The 15453-nt window shown below is 47.3% G+C and overlaps 1 protein-coding gene across 1 annotated transcript; it reads right to left on the reverse strand.

The window, feature by feature from the left end:
* Positions 1 to 356: 356 nt before the first annotated feature.
* On the reverse strand, positions 357 to 13388 carry MFAP2 (microfibril associated protein 2). The gene is made up of 9 exons (XM_075277818.1): positions 13290 to 13388; positions 7465 to 7522; positions 7225 to 7275; positions 6344 to 6370; positions 3029 to 3175; positions 2885 to 2923; positions 1911 to 1998; positions 1294 to 1367; positions 357 to 1005 (listed from the first exon to the last, which is right to left on the reverse strand). Exons 2-9 carry the CDS (start codon positions 7499 to 7501, stop codon positions 902 to 904), a joined length of 567 nt encoding a protein of 188 aa, XP_075133919.1. The 5' UTR covers positions 7502 to 7522; positions 13290 to 13388; the 3' UTR covers positions 357 to 901.
* Positions 13389 to 15453: the final 2065 nt, after the last annotated feature.

The raw sequence follows: 15453 nt of genomic DNA on the forward strand, positions 1-15453 counted from the left end.
ATAAAAATCATTAACGAAAACTGATTTCTATGTGTCATGTATTGTAAGAGGTTGTCACGGCCCCGCCCCTTGTCGCTGACATCACTGAGTGATCAGACATGAGATCCACACACCTTATACTATAGTAACAGCTAGTCATCTATCACTGCTGACCACCAGCCTCTAGATCATGTCTGATAAGTTGTCACAGCCCCGTCCCCGACCTCATAGAATACAATTGTAACCACTAAAAAAATCATTAAAGGAGATTTCCAGATGACACAACGTTGTCAGATAATATCCCGTACGTTTTCCTTACACAGCGGGCCGAGCCTTCCTTCACTTCCCACAATCAGACTTGTCCTCAGGGGCACAGGGTAAAATTCTGCACTTTTATTTATCTTTTATACAAAACACATTACAAAAAGGAAGTCAGATGTCCCACAAGGTGAGGTGGATGACGATTCGGGGGTAGTGACAGGCAGAGCCTTGTGTGAGGGACATGGATGAGGACATACACTGAGCAGCGAGAGGCAGGAGATCATACAGTACACAATGACTGGAGCTCGGGTTCTTCAGTACACATTGACCCGCTGCCGCTCCCAGCGACAGGCCGCAATGTACCCGAAGCTCCGGACCCCTCCACTGCTGGAGAAACCAGTCCCAAGCAGAGCAGAGTCAATAGGAATATGGTGGAGCAGTGCAGTGTGCTGGGCTGGTTATTATAAGGCAGGGACAAGTGAACAGAAGGGCAAGAGTCCACAATGCCCTGACCGTGGCACATACAGTACAATACAGTAAAATATAGGGGAATATAATACTAGCACCTCCCACCCCTTCCAGTAATCACACTGACTGCGATTAAGGGCTCAGGGCGCCCTCCGGTGGCGAGTTGCTTCTCCTCTTGGTGGCACATCCTCTTCTAACAGCCTCCACAGCTCTTGGTGCAGTGAGTGCCCACCGACTGACAGAGCCCACTGGACGCCACCACCCCACAGCGGGGAAACTTGTCCCTGCATAGGTCAGCTGAGGAGAGAAGAGAGAGAGTGACTGCTCCAACATGGCCGACAGAGGTGAAAGATACAACACAAAAACAGGTGTGCACACGTGTTATACTTGGTTGGCGCCATTACGGTGATACAGTGGGCACCTCAGATTTAGTGTTGTTACTTGTGGTCCCCTTTATTGGGGTGTGGGTAACTGATATTAAATAATGTATAATACATGAGGAAGTAATAGGTTAATGTAATGCACATGATTCCCAGTACTCCGTCTCTTCATCACTGATCTATACATTACTGCAGCCGCTCTCACCTCGCAGGAGCTCCTCATGGGCGCACACCGTGCGTACACAGATCTCTTTGTTGATCACATACATGCGCCGGAGGCTGAAAAGACACATAAATGAGTGGTCAGGGGCACAAGATGGGTTTAGAGGTTCTGTGTACTGACTGGAGCTGCCAGCTGGTACATGGGCATCACAAGCCATACACCAGACACGCTCACCAGTGCGTGGGGTCTGTAGGCCAAACCTCCAACTCTATTTTGGTTACTGAGAAGCAGTAAAGATCCCCAATAAATGTTATAACCTCTATATCTAATTATACAATATTCATCTTTATAGAATATAAAGTCATTTCATTTTGAAGCCAGAGGCAACTTCTTCCCAACTCTGACTCCACGGTCCATTCCCACAGGAGCAAAGACATCCATCCGCACACTCCCTGCATATGGCAGCCGTCCCTATCACAGCCTCTGTGGACAGTTTCCAGTCCTCATGCAGAAGCCCAGCCACCTGTTTAAGCACCAGGACCTTGCAAAGCACAACCACCATAGTGTCTCTGGCGTTCAGCCACCTCATGCCCATGCCAGGCCCACAGAGCACAGCCCCCCTCATTCTCATGCCAGGCCCACAGAGCACAGCCACCCACCTGTACAGACAGATCCCATTCAGACATTGCTTGCAGGGCTTGTGGACGGAGTACAGGCGGGTGCAGGGATACTGCTCTTCACGGCAATCTGTGAGGGAATACAAGACAGCACTGAACACCACATCATCATCATCATCATCATCTATTCATTGCCTGCTAATAAAATTATATTATCCCATATCGGGAGTTGGGAGCCCCCAAGACCCCCTGGTCCCTCTATTCAGCCCTTATATTATTCCCATGTCATCTTAAGACCTGTGTTTACCCCGACATGCTCATATTTACTTACTGTAGATTTACCACCACATTTGCTGGAAGTTTGTTCCAAGTCTCAACAACTGTATCAGTAAAATGTGATTTCCTGACATTACGTCTGATCTTCAGGTTGTGCCCCATGTGCTCGTCTTTCTCCCTCCCGGACCTTATGGTTTGATCATGTCCCCTCTTTCCTTAAGGCTATACAGACTAAGTTCTTTGTGCCAGGAGGACAAGGAATAAAGACCCTCGAAAGCCTCCTTGTGAATACAGCGGCAGCATGCTAGTGTGACTATGGGGCTGTAGATGGTTACACCATAGCAGTACCAGTCATGTAAGAACACTGGAGGTTTTGGGGGATTTTCTGAGTACTTGGGGATCCAACAACGAGGCCCCCAGTGTTTAGACATGTATCCCCTGTCCTATGGATAAATGTCTATAACAGCACAACCCCTTTAAGTCTCTCCTGACCTGCTTTATGATTCGGACCCCTTCACCACCCTTTGCCTGTTCTAATTTATCTATATGTTTTATAGGTGAGGTCTTCAGAACTGAACCCAGTATTCCAGATATGGCCCCACTACTGAATGCTGTGTAGCTTCTCCTCTCCTCCCCGCTCTTAGCCCAGTTTCCTGGCCTAGGTAGAATGGTTTGTTGGTGCCCCTACCAGCTACCTCCACTATATGGGCTATAGGGTGTCGGATCCATATGACACTTACCTAGTGGTCCAGGTTCTGTTGGTTCAGTCTGATAAGAATCTGGAATAAAAGACAAACAACTAAGCGGCCGCAGACTATCTCCAGAGACACTGACTACAACATTACACACAGAACATTTCATGGATTTGGATTTCACCTTCTTACCAAATGTTGGTACTGGGATGATCTCCTGTTGGGTTTGTTGCTGTTGCTGGGGGACATACTGCTCCAGCACCTGCTCCTGATCCGGTTGGGTCAATACGTGGAATCCAGTCTGGACATGCTGGTTCGGCTGCTGCACCACCACCTGATCTGCCGGGAGAATATTAGAGACAAAGTAAAACTGGAGAGTATCAGGGAAGTTACTGGAGGAGTTTACAATCCAGGATCTCCCACAGACTCACAGATCAGCACATTACAGTGTTGGCCAAAAGTATTGGCCCCCCTGCAATTCTGTCAGATAATACTCGTGTTCTTCCAGAAAATGATTACAAGCACAAACTCTTTGGTATTAATATCTTCATTTATTTTGCTTGCAATGAAAAAACTCAAAAGAGAACGAAAAAAAGTCAAATCATTGATCATTTTACACAAACTCCAAAAATGGGCCGGACAGAAGTATTGGCGCCCTCAGCCAGGGCCGGCGTCAGCGCACGGCATAGTCGGGCAAGTTCCGGGGCCCATAGAGCCTCTGGGGGCCCCCCGACACTTGCCTGTCACAATTTCAGCTCATCGGCGTCCGTCCGCCGATGAGCTGAAATACATACGCGATGCAGGAGCTGTGAGATCAGCTCCTGCTTTAAAGCTCCGGCCCCGGCTTGCGTGTGTAGGCGCGATGACGTCATCGCATCACGCCTACACACGTAAGCCGGTCCGGAGCTAAGCAGGAGCTGATCTCACAGCTCCTGCATCGCGTATGTGATTGGAGGGAGAGCGGAGAGAGGAGCGTCGGGGGAACGAGGGAAGGTGAGTGATGTAAGTGTTTGTTTTGTATTACATATTAAGGTGAAACATAATGAAGGGGCCCCTTGAAACTGGGGGGCAAATGAAGGGGAAGGGGGGGAACGGCATGACACTGGAGAAGATGAAGGGGGTGGGGAGAGAACGGCATGAAACTGGGGACAGAGATGGAGGGGGCCCAAAGAAACTGGGGGGCAAATGAAGGGGAGGGGGGAACAGCATGACACTGGGGCAGATGGAGGGGGGGAGAACAGCATGACACTGGGGCAGATGGAGGGGGGGAGAACAGCATGACACTGGGGACAGAGATGGAGGGGGCCCAATGAAACTGAGGGGGCAAATGAAAGGGGGGGGGGGAACGGCATGACACTGGGGAAGGGGGTGGGGAGAGAACGGCATGAAACTGGGGACAGAGATGGAGGGGGCCCAATGAAACTGAAGGGGCAAATGAAGGGGAGGGGGGGAACGGCATGACACTGGGGCAGAGACGGGGGACATTAAACTGTGGGCAGATGAAGGGGGAGAACGTGATGAAACTGGGGACAGAGATGGAGGGGAGACATGAAACTGGGGGCAGAGGAAGGGTGTATATGAAACTGGGGGAGAGATGGAGGGGGGCATATAATTTACGGGTGACTGTAGGAGGATTATACTGTGTGGGAGCACATGATAAATGAATGAGAATGGGTGGAATCAACATAAAAGAGGGCGGAGCTAAATTTGCCGCGGCGCGCAGAGCGCACCGCACATTTTGCCCCTCTTTCTACTCTTTAAAAGATTGGGAGGTATGGCGTTGGTGACGCCACACTCCTGCATGACGTCACTCGCTTCATCTGCAACGCACAGTGTCTCGACTCCCCTACCTCCTCCACAAGGGGGCCCACTGAGGCTCTGTCGCCCAAGGGCCCATAAAAACCTGGAGCCGGCCCTGCCCTCAGCCTAATACTTGGTAGCACAACCTTTAGACACAATAACTGCGCACAGCCGCTTCCGCTAACCAGCAATGAGTTTCTTACAAGGCTCTGCTGGAATTTTAGACCATTCTTCTTTGGCAAACTGCTCCAGGTCCCCCCTGAGATGTGAAGGGGGCCTTCTCCAAACTGCCATCAAGAGATCTCTCCTCCCCCACAGGTGTTCTATGGGATTCAGGGCTGGACTCATTGCTGCCACTTTACAAGTCTCCAGTGCTTTCTCTCACCACCATTTTCTAGTGCTGACCTGAAGTGTGTTTTGGGTCATTGTCCTGCTGGAAGACCCATGACCTCTGAGGGAGACCCAGCTTTCTCACACTGGGCCCTACATTATGCTGCACAATGTGTTGGTCGTCTTCAGACTTCATAATGCCATGCACACGGTCAAGCAGTCCAGTGCCAGAGGCAGCAAAGCAACCCTAAAACATCAGGGACCTCCGCCATGTCTGACTGTAGGGGGCGTCTTCTTCTCTTTGAAGGCCTCTTTTTTTTCCTGTAATCTCTATGTTGAGGCCTTTTCCTACTTTTGTCTCATCTGACCAGAGAACATTCTTCCAAAACGTTTTTGGCTTTCTCAGGTAAGTTTTGGTAAACTCCAGCCTGGCTTTTGTATGTCTCTGGGTAAGAAGTGGGGTCTTCCTGGGTCTCCTACCATACAGTCCCTTTTCATTCAGACGCTGACGGATAGTACGGGGTGACACTGTTATACCCTTGGACTGCAGAGCAGCTTGAACTTGTTTGGATGTTAGTCGAGGTTCTTTATCCTCCATCCGCACAATCTTGCATTGAAATCTCTTGTCAATTTTTCTTTTGCGTCCACATCTAGGGAGGTTAGCCACAGTGCCATGGGCTTTAAACTTCTTGATGACACTGCGCACGGTAGACACAGGAACATTCAGGTCTTTGGAGATGGACTTGTAGCCTTGAGATTGCTCATGCTTCCTCACAATTTTGCTTCTCAAGTCCTCAGAAAGTTCTTTGGTCTTCTTTCTTTTCTCCATAGTTACATAGTTACATAGTAGATGAGGTTGGATAAAGACATGAGTCCATCAAGTCCAACCTATAACCCTACAGTCCCCTACAGTGTTGATCCATGCTCAATGTGGTACACACAAGGACACAGGACAGAGGTTGAGTCAACTTTAATTCATTTTAACTGGCTGCAAGTGTGATTTAGTTATTGCCACCACCTGTTAGGTGCCTCAGGTAAGTAACAGGTGCTGTTAATTACACAAATTAGAGAAGCATCACATGATTTTTCAAACAGTGCCAATACTGTTTTTTATGTTTGGTGTGGAATTATATCCAATTTAGCTTTTTGACAATTCTTTTTGTGGTTTTCCATTGAAGACAAATTAAATGAAGATAATAATACCAAAGAATTTGTGATTGCAATCATTTTCTGGAAGAAAATGAGTATTATCTGACAGAATTGCAGGGGTGCCAATACTTTTGGCCAACACTGTATATATACACAGCATACAAGATGGCCAATGATGTGATCAAAGGGCAATTCCCTCAGTCATATCTGCTTCCTCTCGGCACTTACCCTCATAGTCATAGTAATAAGGAACCTCTGAAAAAGACAAAAAAGAAGATGAGGTGAGATGCGGCAAAATATTCCTCAAGTCCAGACGTGCAACATGAATCTCCTAGGCCTCAGAACAAAATCTGTACCAGGCCCTCAGCTATAATGTACGGTTTATAGTAAAGGTTTGCTATATTTATACAGAAGCAGTGCCCCTCTTATCCAAGACTGGTATTACAACTCAGCCCCATTTATGCAGGGAAAGTTGCTGCTGGATGCGGGAAAATAAGAGAACTTTCCTTTAAATCTCCCACCACCCCTTTAATGGTTTACTGGTCCAGTCTGATCGGACTTAAACAAAACCATTATAACGCCACGTTCTCATAGACTTCATGATTAAGATCTTGACTTGTCAGTGAATGGACAGTCGACTTCTGGAAACCCATCCACATAGCAGCAGCACAAATCTGAGAGCAGCTTCTGTGTCCGCCAACGACAGATCGGCTGCGATTCCCATGGCTGCTAAAATATCCCCCATTCTCAAATGTCAGACCCCTACAGATTGAGAAAAAAATATTGCTCATTGCATAACCCCTTTAATACTTTCCAAAGCTGAGGGTTTGTTCCAGTGTTAGCATCCAACCTGCGTTCAGCTCATAGAGAATACTTTATATTGATATCATTGTAACAAACCTTCAGCTGTGATAACTTTTAGGTCAGGCTCTGAGTATAAACCATAAATGTGGCCATTCACTGACAGCAAGTAAGGATCTATAAACCGGTGAGGGACAAACGCTATATTATGGGTGTTCGGACATGAAGATTGTGTGGGGTCTGAATAAATGGGAGGACGCAGACAGGTGTAGGAGAGGTGATGGAGATGGCGCCATGTTTATTCTTACCTGTGGGGATGTCGTACTGGGGATTGACTTCAAACTGTTGAGCCAAAATTCCTGCAAATACAATGAACAGTAGGTTAGTATCTGTCTGTCATGTGAACAGTGTCCAGGGAGGGGCACCCTGCGATACGTGCTGACCAACGTGCTGCCGCCATGTTCTGATCTTTCTGATGGATGAGGCAGAGCAATAGTTAATGAGATTGGGTGCGGGTAATGGATACAGTGTGGGGGTGCCTTACTTACCCTGGACACAGAGGATGAGGAGACAAGTGGCGCGCATGGCTGCAGGAACCGGTGTTATCTGCAATACAGAAACCAGGAGAATTTAATGGTGACTCCAGAGGGAGAGGGACGTCCTCTAAGATGCACTCGCCCTCATACAGCAAGAAGTCACAATGTGGAGTTAATATGGTTAATATCCATTTATTCCTGCCAGGACTTTTCCTTGTTTTTAACATTAATATAAAACTACAATTCCCAGCAGAGACCATGATAGTGGACATGGACACAAAACCCATGACAGAGTGGAGAAGAGAGAAAGGACTAGCTCAGAAATATCACTTGTACTCTGAGGAGACGACCAGGAGACCAAGATGGCAGCTCCAGGATTATACACAGGCTTGGACTGGCCAACTGGGTAGCAGATAAACCCCCTAGTGGGGGCATCATTGGACTGAGAGAAGCAGGATGGATGTTTCAGTGACTTGGCCGCCATCTTGGCCATTCTGCCCTTTCTGTTAGGAGATGTTGGGAGCAGCGGTTATGGGAGCGCTCGCACACACAGCGAACAGTCTCTGGACGGTCCAGACAGACAATAGTTTGATCTGCCAACAAACTCAAGCAGCCCCCACAATTTCCTTGCCCACCCCGCAGACACAGGTGGTGCCTTCATTACACTCCCCCAACTCTGCTCAGACCATTTCTAGGCAGTTGAAGGGAAATTTGGTGTTGCAGCGCCCACTACATGGCCCGCCACTGACAACCAGACACTGTCTCCTTTGTGTGTAGCGGGGTCATGAAAGAGAAACCTGGACAGTATGTGAAGGGTTCCCAGGACACGAGTCAGTCACCCCTAGTAGTTATATGAGGCAACCAGCAGCTCAGTCATATGTACAGGATGTCCTATAGACACATGTTGTCTCATCGCAGGATAACGCTCGCCCACACTCATACATGTCCACCAGATTATAACACTATATTGACCTCCTCATTTGTCAAATTTATCACCAATTGAGAATTTATGGGACCAGCTGTGACACCAAGGAATGAGTGTGCAGGATCTACAGTCCCGGCTGTAACATCTGTAGGTGAACATGCTGCAGAATACCATACTGAACCTGTATACCTCTATGTCCAGCCATATCTTATCCTGTATCCTAGGCCTGAGGCACCCAATTTTCCCCCAAAACTCCTCCTTTGGCTGTAATATTGTTATCATGGATGGATGGATGGAATGGATGGAATGAATGGGATGGGATGGATGTATACAGCATATCCTCCTATATGGTTTCCACTGTGTCAGTGATGGTTGATCAGATCTTGTGGTTGTGGAGCAGATACACTGAGTCCTTCATGTATCCCCACAGAAAACATGGTGTTGGGTCTGAAATTCATGCAGGACAGCGCACCTCTGGTGAATTGCTCTTTCTAGTATGGCCGATCCCATGTTCTGGTAGAGGTTCATTCAGATGCTGTCGACCACCCAGACGTTTTCATTAGATGTGCCATACCATAGTTTGTGGCATTTGTTGTTCCATACTAGTCAGCCTGATCGACTTTTTAGGACTACGCTGGTACATGACGTCTTTGGGCGGTCGCACTTCTCCCATAACCCAGTGGTTTAGATTTACTTCACCCATCGCAAAATGCAATTTCTATGTGGAGCAAAGTTACCAAATTTATTCTGAAACCTTCATTTGGCAGACACATCAGACCCGGTACTGAAAATTCCAACATTGCAAAACAATTTTCTTACTTCATTGCCACCATCTTACGTCATGTAAGCGCATGCCACATTTGGCTCTTGAAAAATGAAAGTGGTACGGTGATTGGCTGCTATGGGCTGTGATTGGTTGCTCTGAACAAGTCAGATTTGCTCCGATTTCCAGTCACTGACCATTTACCTCTTACGTTAATGTAACTGAAGGAACTTGGGCCCTAAAGCGGGACCCAATCCAGTCAGGAGGCTTCTGACAGGACCACAGGAGAGAAACAGTCCATTGGAGCAGAATTAGGAATTTGCAAATTGGGGTGAGGTAATAAATTGCATGTAGGCCCCTAGGCACACTATGGCAGATTTCGGAGACTGCCACTATCCATGCCATCCTTCATAGCCCCCTCGCTGGTGCAGGTTGTGCCTTATATATGAGGAGGCACATAAATGGAGGGGCGCCCCCTGCTGGGCCACCTACTTCAGCTCAATCTCCACATCATCTATGCCAGAGTCTTGGCACAAATGGTAACTTTGGCAGAGGCGATAGCCCCACTCCTGCACAACCTTGTAATGCCCCAGAATTTTTAGGAAAGTGGCAAAAAAGCATAAAACGCCAAAAATAGTCAGAAATTTTTTTGCGGAAAATAATTACATTTTAAGTCTTGTACACCAGAAAACTGGCATATAAGGCATAATAAATCTGCCCGCTCATTACTCCGGGTCTCCCAGCGGGCTTTTTTTGTTGGTTTTTGATCAAAGTTTCAGGAAAATCATCAAAGACACAATTCTTAATATTTCTTTTTTCACATCTTTGTAAGAGCAATGAGAAGCCGGGCAAAGTGCCCAAGGGCCATGGGGGTCAGTCAGAGCCGATCAATGCACACGGCTGCATCTAGCAGACTCCCGCAGCGACAGACTGGACGGACGCAACATGACAGAAGGATAACCCTGCACCACCCCAGAGTGTACAGATGTCACCACCAGGTAAATACAAGGCGACGGCGCCTTATACGTAATTCACCCCAACCGTTGCAATCCGGGAATCAATATCCAGCCATCTTTGGCGTTATAGGAGATCAGATCAAGTCTGCAAGTTTGAGGTACACAGGGATACAATTGGACATTTCAGGTATATATAGATCGCAGTTTGGGTGTAGACTGTATACTTGTCATATATCTCAGGTATGTACTGACAGCAGACAAGGTCTGAACTGTATACCCGTGTTGTTCATCCCCGACACATAGCAGGCGGGATGTTAACTATATACCTGAATATACCTGAGATTTACGCCAGGTACAGCAGGCATGGGTCGGACTGTATACCCACATTCTTGGTATACAAATACAGCGGGCATGGTCTGCACTGTATACTTGTCTTGTACTTCTCAGGTATATACAGACAACTGGACTTTATACCCATGTAGTTCATCCCCAATATACATATATAGCAGGCACGGACAGGCCTGTATACCTGTGTTATACATCTCAGGTACACACATACAGCAGCCATAGTCTGGACTGTATACCTGTGTTGTTCATCCCCGTATAGAGGCTTAGACGCCTCAATGTAGAATATAACAATGGAGTCAGGAATTTTCTGCCCCCAGAGGAGCTTCCAATCTAACCGTCTGCTTCCCGCCCGATGCAGACATAACACGATCCTCTGTCGGGAATGTGAGTGGTTTACGTTATTATCCGGGAAGTTCAGAAGAGTCTGGAAAAAAGCCAAATTCTGTCTGTAGCCCCCATAGCACATCAAGTCCAGACTAAACCCCCAAGCCGGTCATGGCCAAAGCCATAGTGGAAGCATGAGACAGCCACAGATCAACCATGAGGCATCTCGAAACCTTTAGAGCCACAGACCAGCCATAGCCACAGCGACGTTCTTATCCGACCATGCAAGGAATGACAGATCTGGACGCTGCAGTCACATGACAATGACCATTATTTAGTCACTGGTCACATATTGATCCTCAGCCGACTCTTAGGCCTTATGCACGTGGCAGGTCCATGGCTAAATGGCATATGGATAATGTTCATGTGCCTCCCGTTCCTACACAATTCATTCATTTACTTGGCTGAGCCCAGACCACAAAGGGAATAAGACCGGTGTGTATACATGGGGACATGCCATATAATAGATCAGTGTGCTGGCCATCGAACACACGGCTAAGACCCTGACAATGCGCACGCTCGTGTGCACGAGGCCTTAGAGGTTTTACCAACAAAATAGGAGACTTGTTGTAAATGTGTAACCCCCCCCCCCCCCATTGGCGCTGGCACAATGTCGCTCACAGGTACATACTCCATACATCACTTTTTCCACTTTTTGCTGCCAGACTCAGGAGGTTCTCAGGTTTTCATGACTGCAGGGTCTACGTGATGGGAGCTGCCAAAAAACAAGAGACCGCACCGGTGCCCGGGATTACATCATGATGAAGGAAAAGATGGCGGCCCTGACAACTGCGCAAGCAGAGCGCTTACGGATATTATTGTTGTTATAGGGAAGCAATATCTTTATATGAAGACATGCTACCAATCCAGAGAGCTCGGCCACTGACACCTCATACACTAGAATGCCGTCTATCACTAAGGAGTCGGGGAGACCGGTCACGTGACCCCTCCTGACTATGCGGATTGGCTGCAAGTTCTTTAGTGTGTCTCAAGGGCCTTACATTCAGGAATCTATTAACGGCGGATCCAAAGAGATGTGGCCGCTGCTGCAGAATGTAGCGCCTCCTGTCACTGGCCAATGCAGCCCAGACGACAATGGGGTGGAGAGAGTACATGGCCGCGTCCGCAGCACACACGAGTTGGTGGATAAGATAACGTCTGGCAGAGCAGCATGGGGACAATTATATAGCGATAAGCCTCAACCTCCCGGGACATCACCACTGCTAGACAAAAGCACTGATACCCAATTATTTATCATAGGGGCCCCAGTAACAGCCAGGTCAGGAGCCCAATCACTTTACAGGTGTCCAGATGGTGCAGGATGGGGGTACGCGATTGTCAGCTCTTGAGTCAACCACCTCAAACTTTCTTTATACAGTTGTCCTTGTCACAACACAGGACGTTTGTTGCCACCAAACAGTCCCGACAGCTGCTCCTGAGCAACTGCGACCTGGTGAGTGCCTGGTGCAAGGTGACGTCCAGCTGTAAAAGTGATCAAACCCCCCCCCCTAGTCTCTGCTCCCCTCCTGAAATAGAGGAAGCCTTTGTTCCCTTCATTTTGTGGTTCATAGAGGATGGAAACATCTGGGATTCATCAGCAAACCCCCCTCTAACCCACCCCATCCAAAATCCAGGACAGCCCACCCCTCTGAACCCCCCCCAGGGGCCACTCCCAGCCCCCACCCCTTAAATCCCTTTTATACATTTCCAGCTGTGAACAAGGGGGACAAAAGGCAAAAAAAACGAGACAAAGTTTAGAATTTGGCAGCTGACCAGGAAGACAAACTCTAATTATATGAGCTGCCGGAGGGAAGGGGTGTAATTATACACGGCCCCCATGATTACTAGGGGGCACTATAAAAAGCCCAGCGCAAGGACCCCCCAGAACTCCTACCCCGAAGACTTATTTTACCTGTACTATATAGTGAGGTGACCCATCATTTGTCCAAGACCCCCAATATATGACACAAACCAAAACCGTACAAGTGAACCCCAATGACATCAGACGTCTGGAGCAGACATATTGTCTGAAGGTGGTATTAACCCTTCTATCGCCCCCAAACACAAAAAATATGGGAAACGCTGCTCCCCCTCAGAAACTGCCCATATCAAAATTTAACCAATGAAACTGCACTGGTGTGACACACTAAAGGGTTAATCCTGCTGAGGTCCCGTCATTGATCGTAGAAAAGAATAAAGTAACTTTACATCTGACTAATTGTCTACAGAGTAACTAATCAATTAGTATGCAGATAAGGGGGTGTGGCCAGGCAGCACTTATTACTATGTGGCACAGAATATTTCCTATATTGATGGAACAAGAATCAATGAACTTCTAAAGGGCACAAAGTAGAAATGAATGAGCCCCTAGCCTAGAGCGGGCACCCCAACCTATGAGCAGGGAGGTCCTGGTCTAGATTGGGGGTGTCCTAGGTATGAGGAGGGGGGTGCAGTGTCTTACCACAGGGTAGTGTTGCAGGCTCCCGGCTGTCTTTTCGGTCTTGCAGTCTCTTGCTGTCTTCTCTATCTGAGGCTCTCACAAGGGGACAAATCCCTACATCCAGCCTGAACTGCTCCGCTGGGTCCTAAAGAAACAGGATACAGTTAAAGCATCAACCCTTGACTCCCTCTGTGCTGCCAATACAGGGTTAACCCTTCAGCTGCCAATAAGACATTCCTCTACCCCTGTCCAAAACATAGTGATATATTCTGCAGATTACTAAACCACTGACATCTTTAGAGATCTGCAGAACATTGCGCTGTCCCCTCTACCCCAGATACATAGCGATATATTCTACGGATTACTACATCTCTGACCACCCTAGAAATCTGCAGAACATTGTGCGGTCGCCTCTACCTACCCAGGTGTACAGTGATCTATTCTGCAGATTATTAAACCACCGACATCTTTAGAGATCTGCAGAATATCGCACTGTCCACTCTACCCAACCCCAGGGACATATGGATATATTCTGCAGATTACTACATCACTGCAGTTTTGCAGAGCATTACACTAACAGTTCAGGGTCATGGTGCTTGGTCTTTCACAATTTACTTCCAAGAACATTTCTTGGATATTTCTTTACATTACTGAATGTGTAAGGTGAATCTTCTCCACCTGGTTCCACTTTGCTTCCATTTTGACACCTCATTACCCCTCCTGCAATCTTCACACCCCATTAACCCCCTGCCTGCGTCACTCATGGGATGTCTGGAGTTTATAAGGTTATAATAAACATTTCAGCTCTGTGGGGGGTGGTGTGGGGGCCGTTGCGCCTCCCTCTGTCAGGACATTGTGTCCAGAATGGAGAATTTTGGATCCACATGTAATTGTTGTTTATAAGATACAAACACGTCTGTAAACTGCGACCAGGACTGAAGTTACAAGTCCAGATGGTGCGATCTCTGGGGGGTAATTAGATGGGGGGCCCCAAAATCTGAACCTTATGTCAGGATACAATACAGTAATATCAGAAAACTGTAGAGACCTTGTACGTGACCAATATTATAGAGGATCATTGACAACCGAAAAATAATGCCAGGCAGATGCTGGAAAGCTTTAAAGGAAAATAGTGGGCAAAGTAAATGATAGCATCCTGGCACAGGAATCATAGTAAGGTCTAAGGAACCCAATGTGGAGATCTCTGCCACCAAACGAGAGGAAGAGGAGACCCCAAAGACTATTAAACCCCCTTATCACCGCACCAAATCACCCACCCACCCCAACATGTCCCAAACAAGAACGAAGAGACCCCAAAGATTACTGTACCCCAAAACCACCCACTCCACCCCCACCATTCTTTGCCAATTGAGTTTTCAGTTGTGCCAATAAAGCATATTGTATTGTATTGGTCTCCTCCCCACCAACCTAAAAATAACTTTTTACAAGTGGAGTTACCCTTGAAGTCCTTGTCTTTGGACATTCCCTATACACGGAGGTGACACTTCTTTGATCTCTTACATACCACTTTTACAAGGTAAGCCCTTTGGGTCAGGATTCTTGTACCCACGTAAAAGCCTCAGTGACCTTTTAGACCTAGAGAAGGAGCCGAGGAGCTTACAATCAGGACAAGCACCCTTATGTCTCCTGGAATCCGATGCTGCCGTAACTCAACTACATGTTAAAACGTGTCCAAGATTCCAGAGCGGTGACTTCTAAGAGGTCTCCAACACCAACAGAATGAATAACCAACATTCAGAAACGCCAGTACTGTATTCTATTATTTGGTTCTAGACATGCAGCCTGCACTGTAAAGCATGGAGGAGATCCCCTGGTTGGGTCTAAGGCTCCATGGAGTAGTCAAGTGTATTAGTATTTCAGATATAAACTAACAGGATACATTGGATCAGATTTACTAAAATAGGCAGACCGTGTAATCTTAGGATTAGTAGTAAGAGTATATTCACACTATTGTTATTAATGTCCGCTGCTGTCATCGGCTGAGAGCAATGGACACTCACCATAGAATACAAGCGGAGCAATGCATTAAGCCATGCCCCTTGTCAAGTTTGTCTATGAAAAACTAGATGTCCTAAAATTCACCTATTTTAAGCCAGAATTTGATCAAGCCAGCGCTGTAAATGATTCATATTAAAGTCATTTAAGTTGTACTTGTATGGGTACA

This window comes from Leptodactylus fuscus, chromosome 6, assembly GCF_031893055.1.
Source record: "Leptodactylus fuscus isolate aLepFus1 chromosome 6, aLepFus1.hap2, whole genome shotgun sequence".
Taxonomy (NCBI): Eukaryota; Metazoa; Chordata; class Amphibia; order Anura; family Leptodactylidae; genus Leptodactylus; species Leptodactylus fuscus.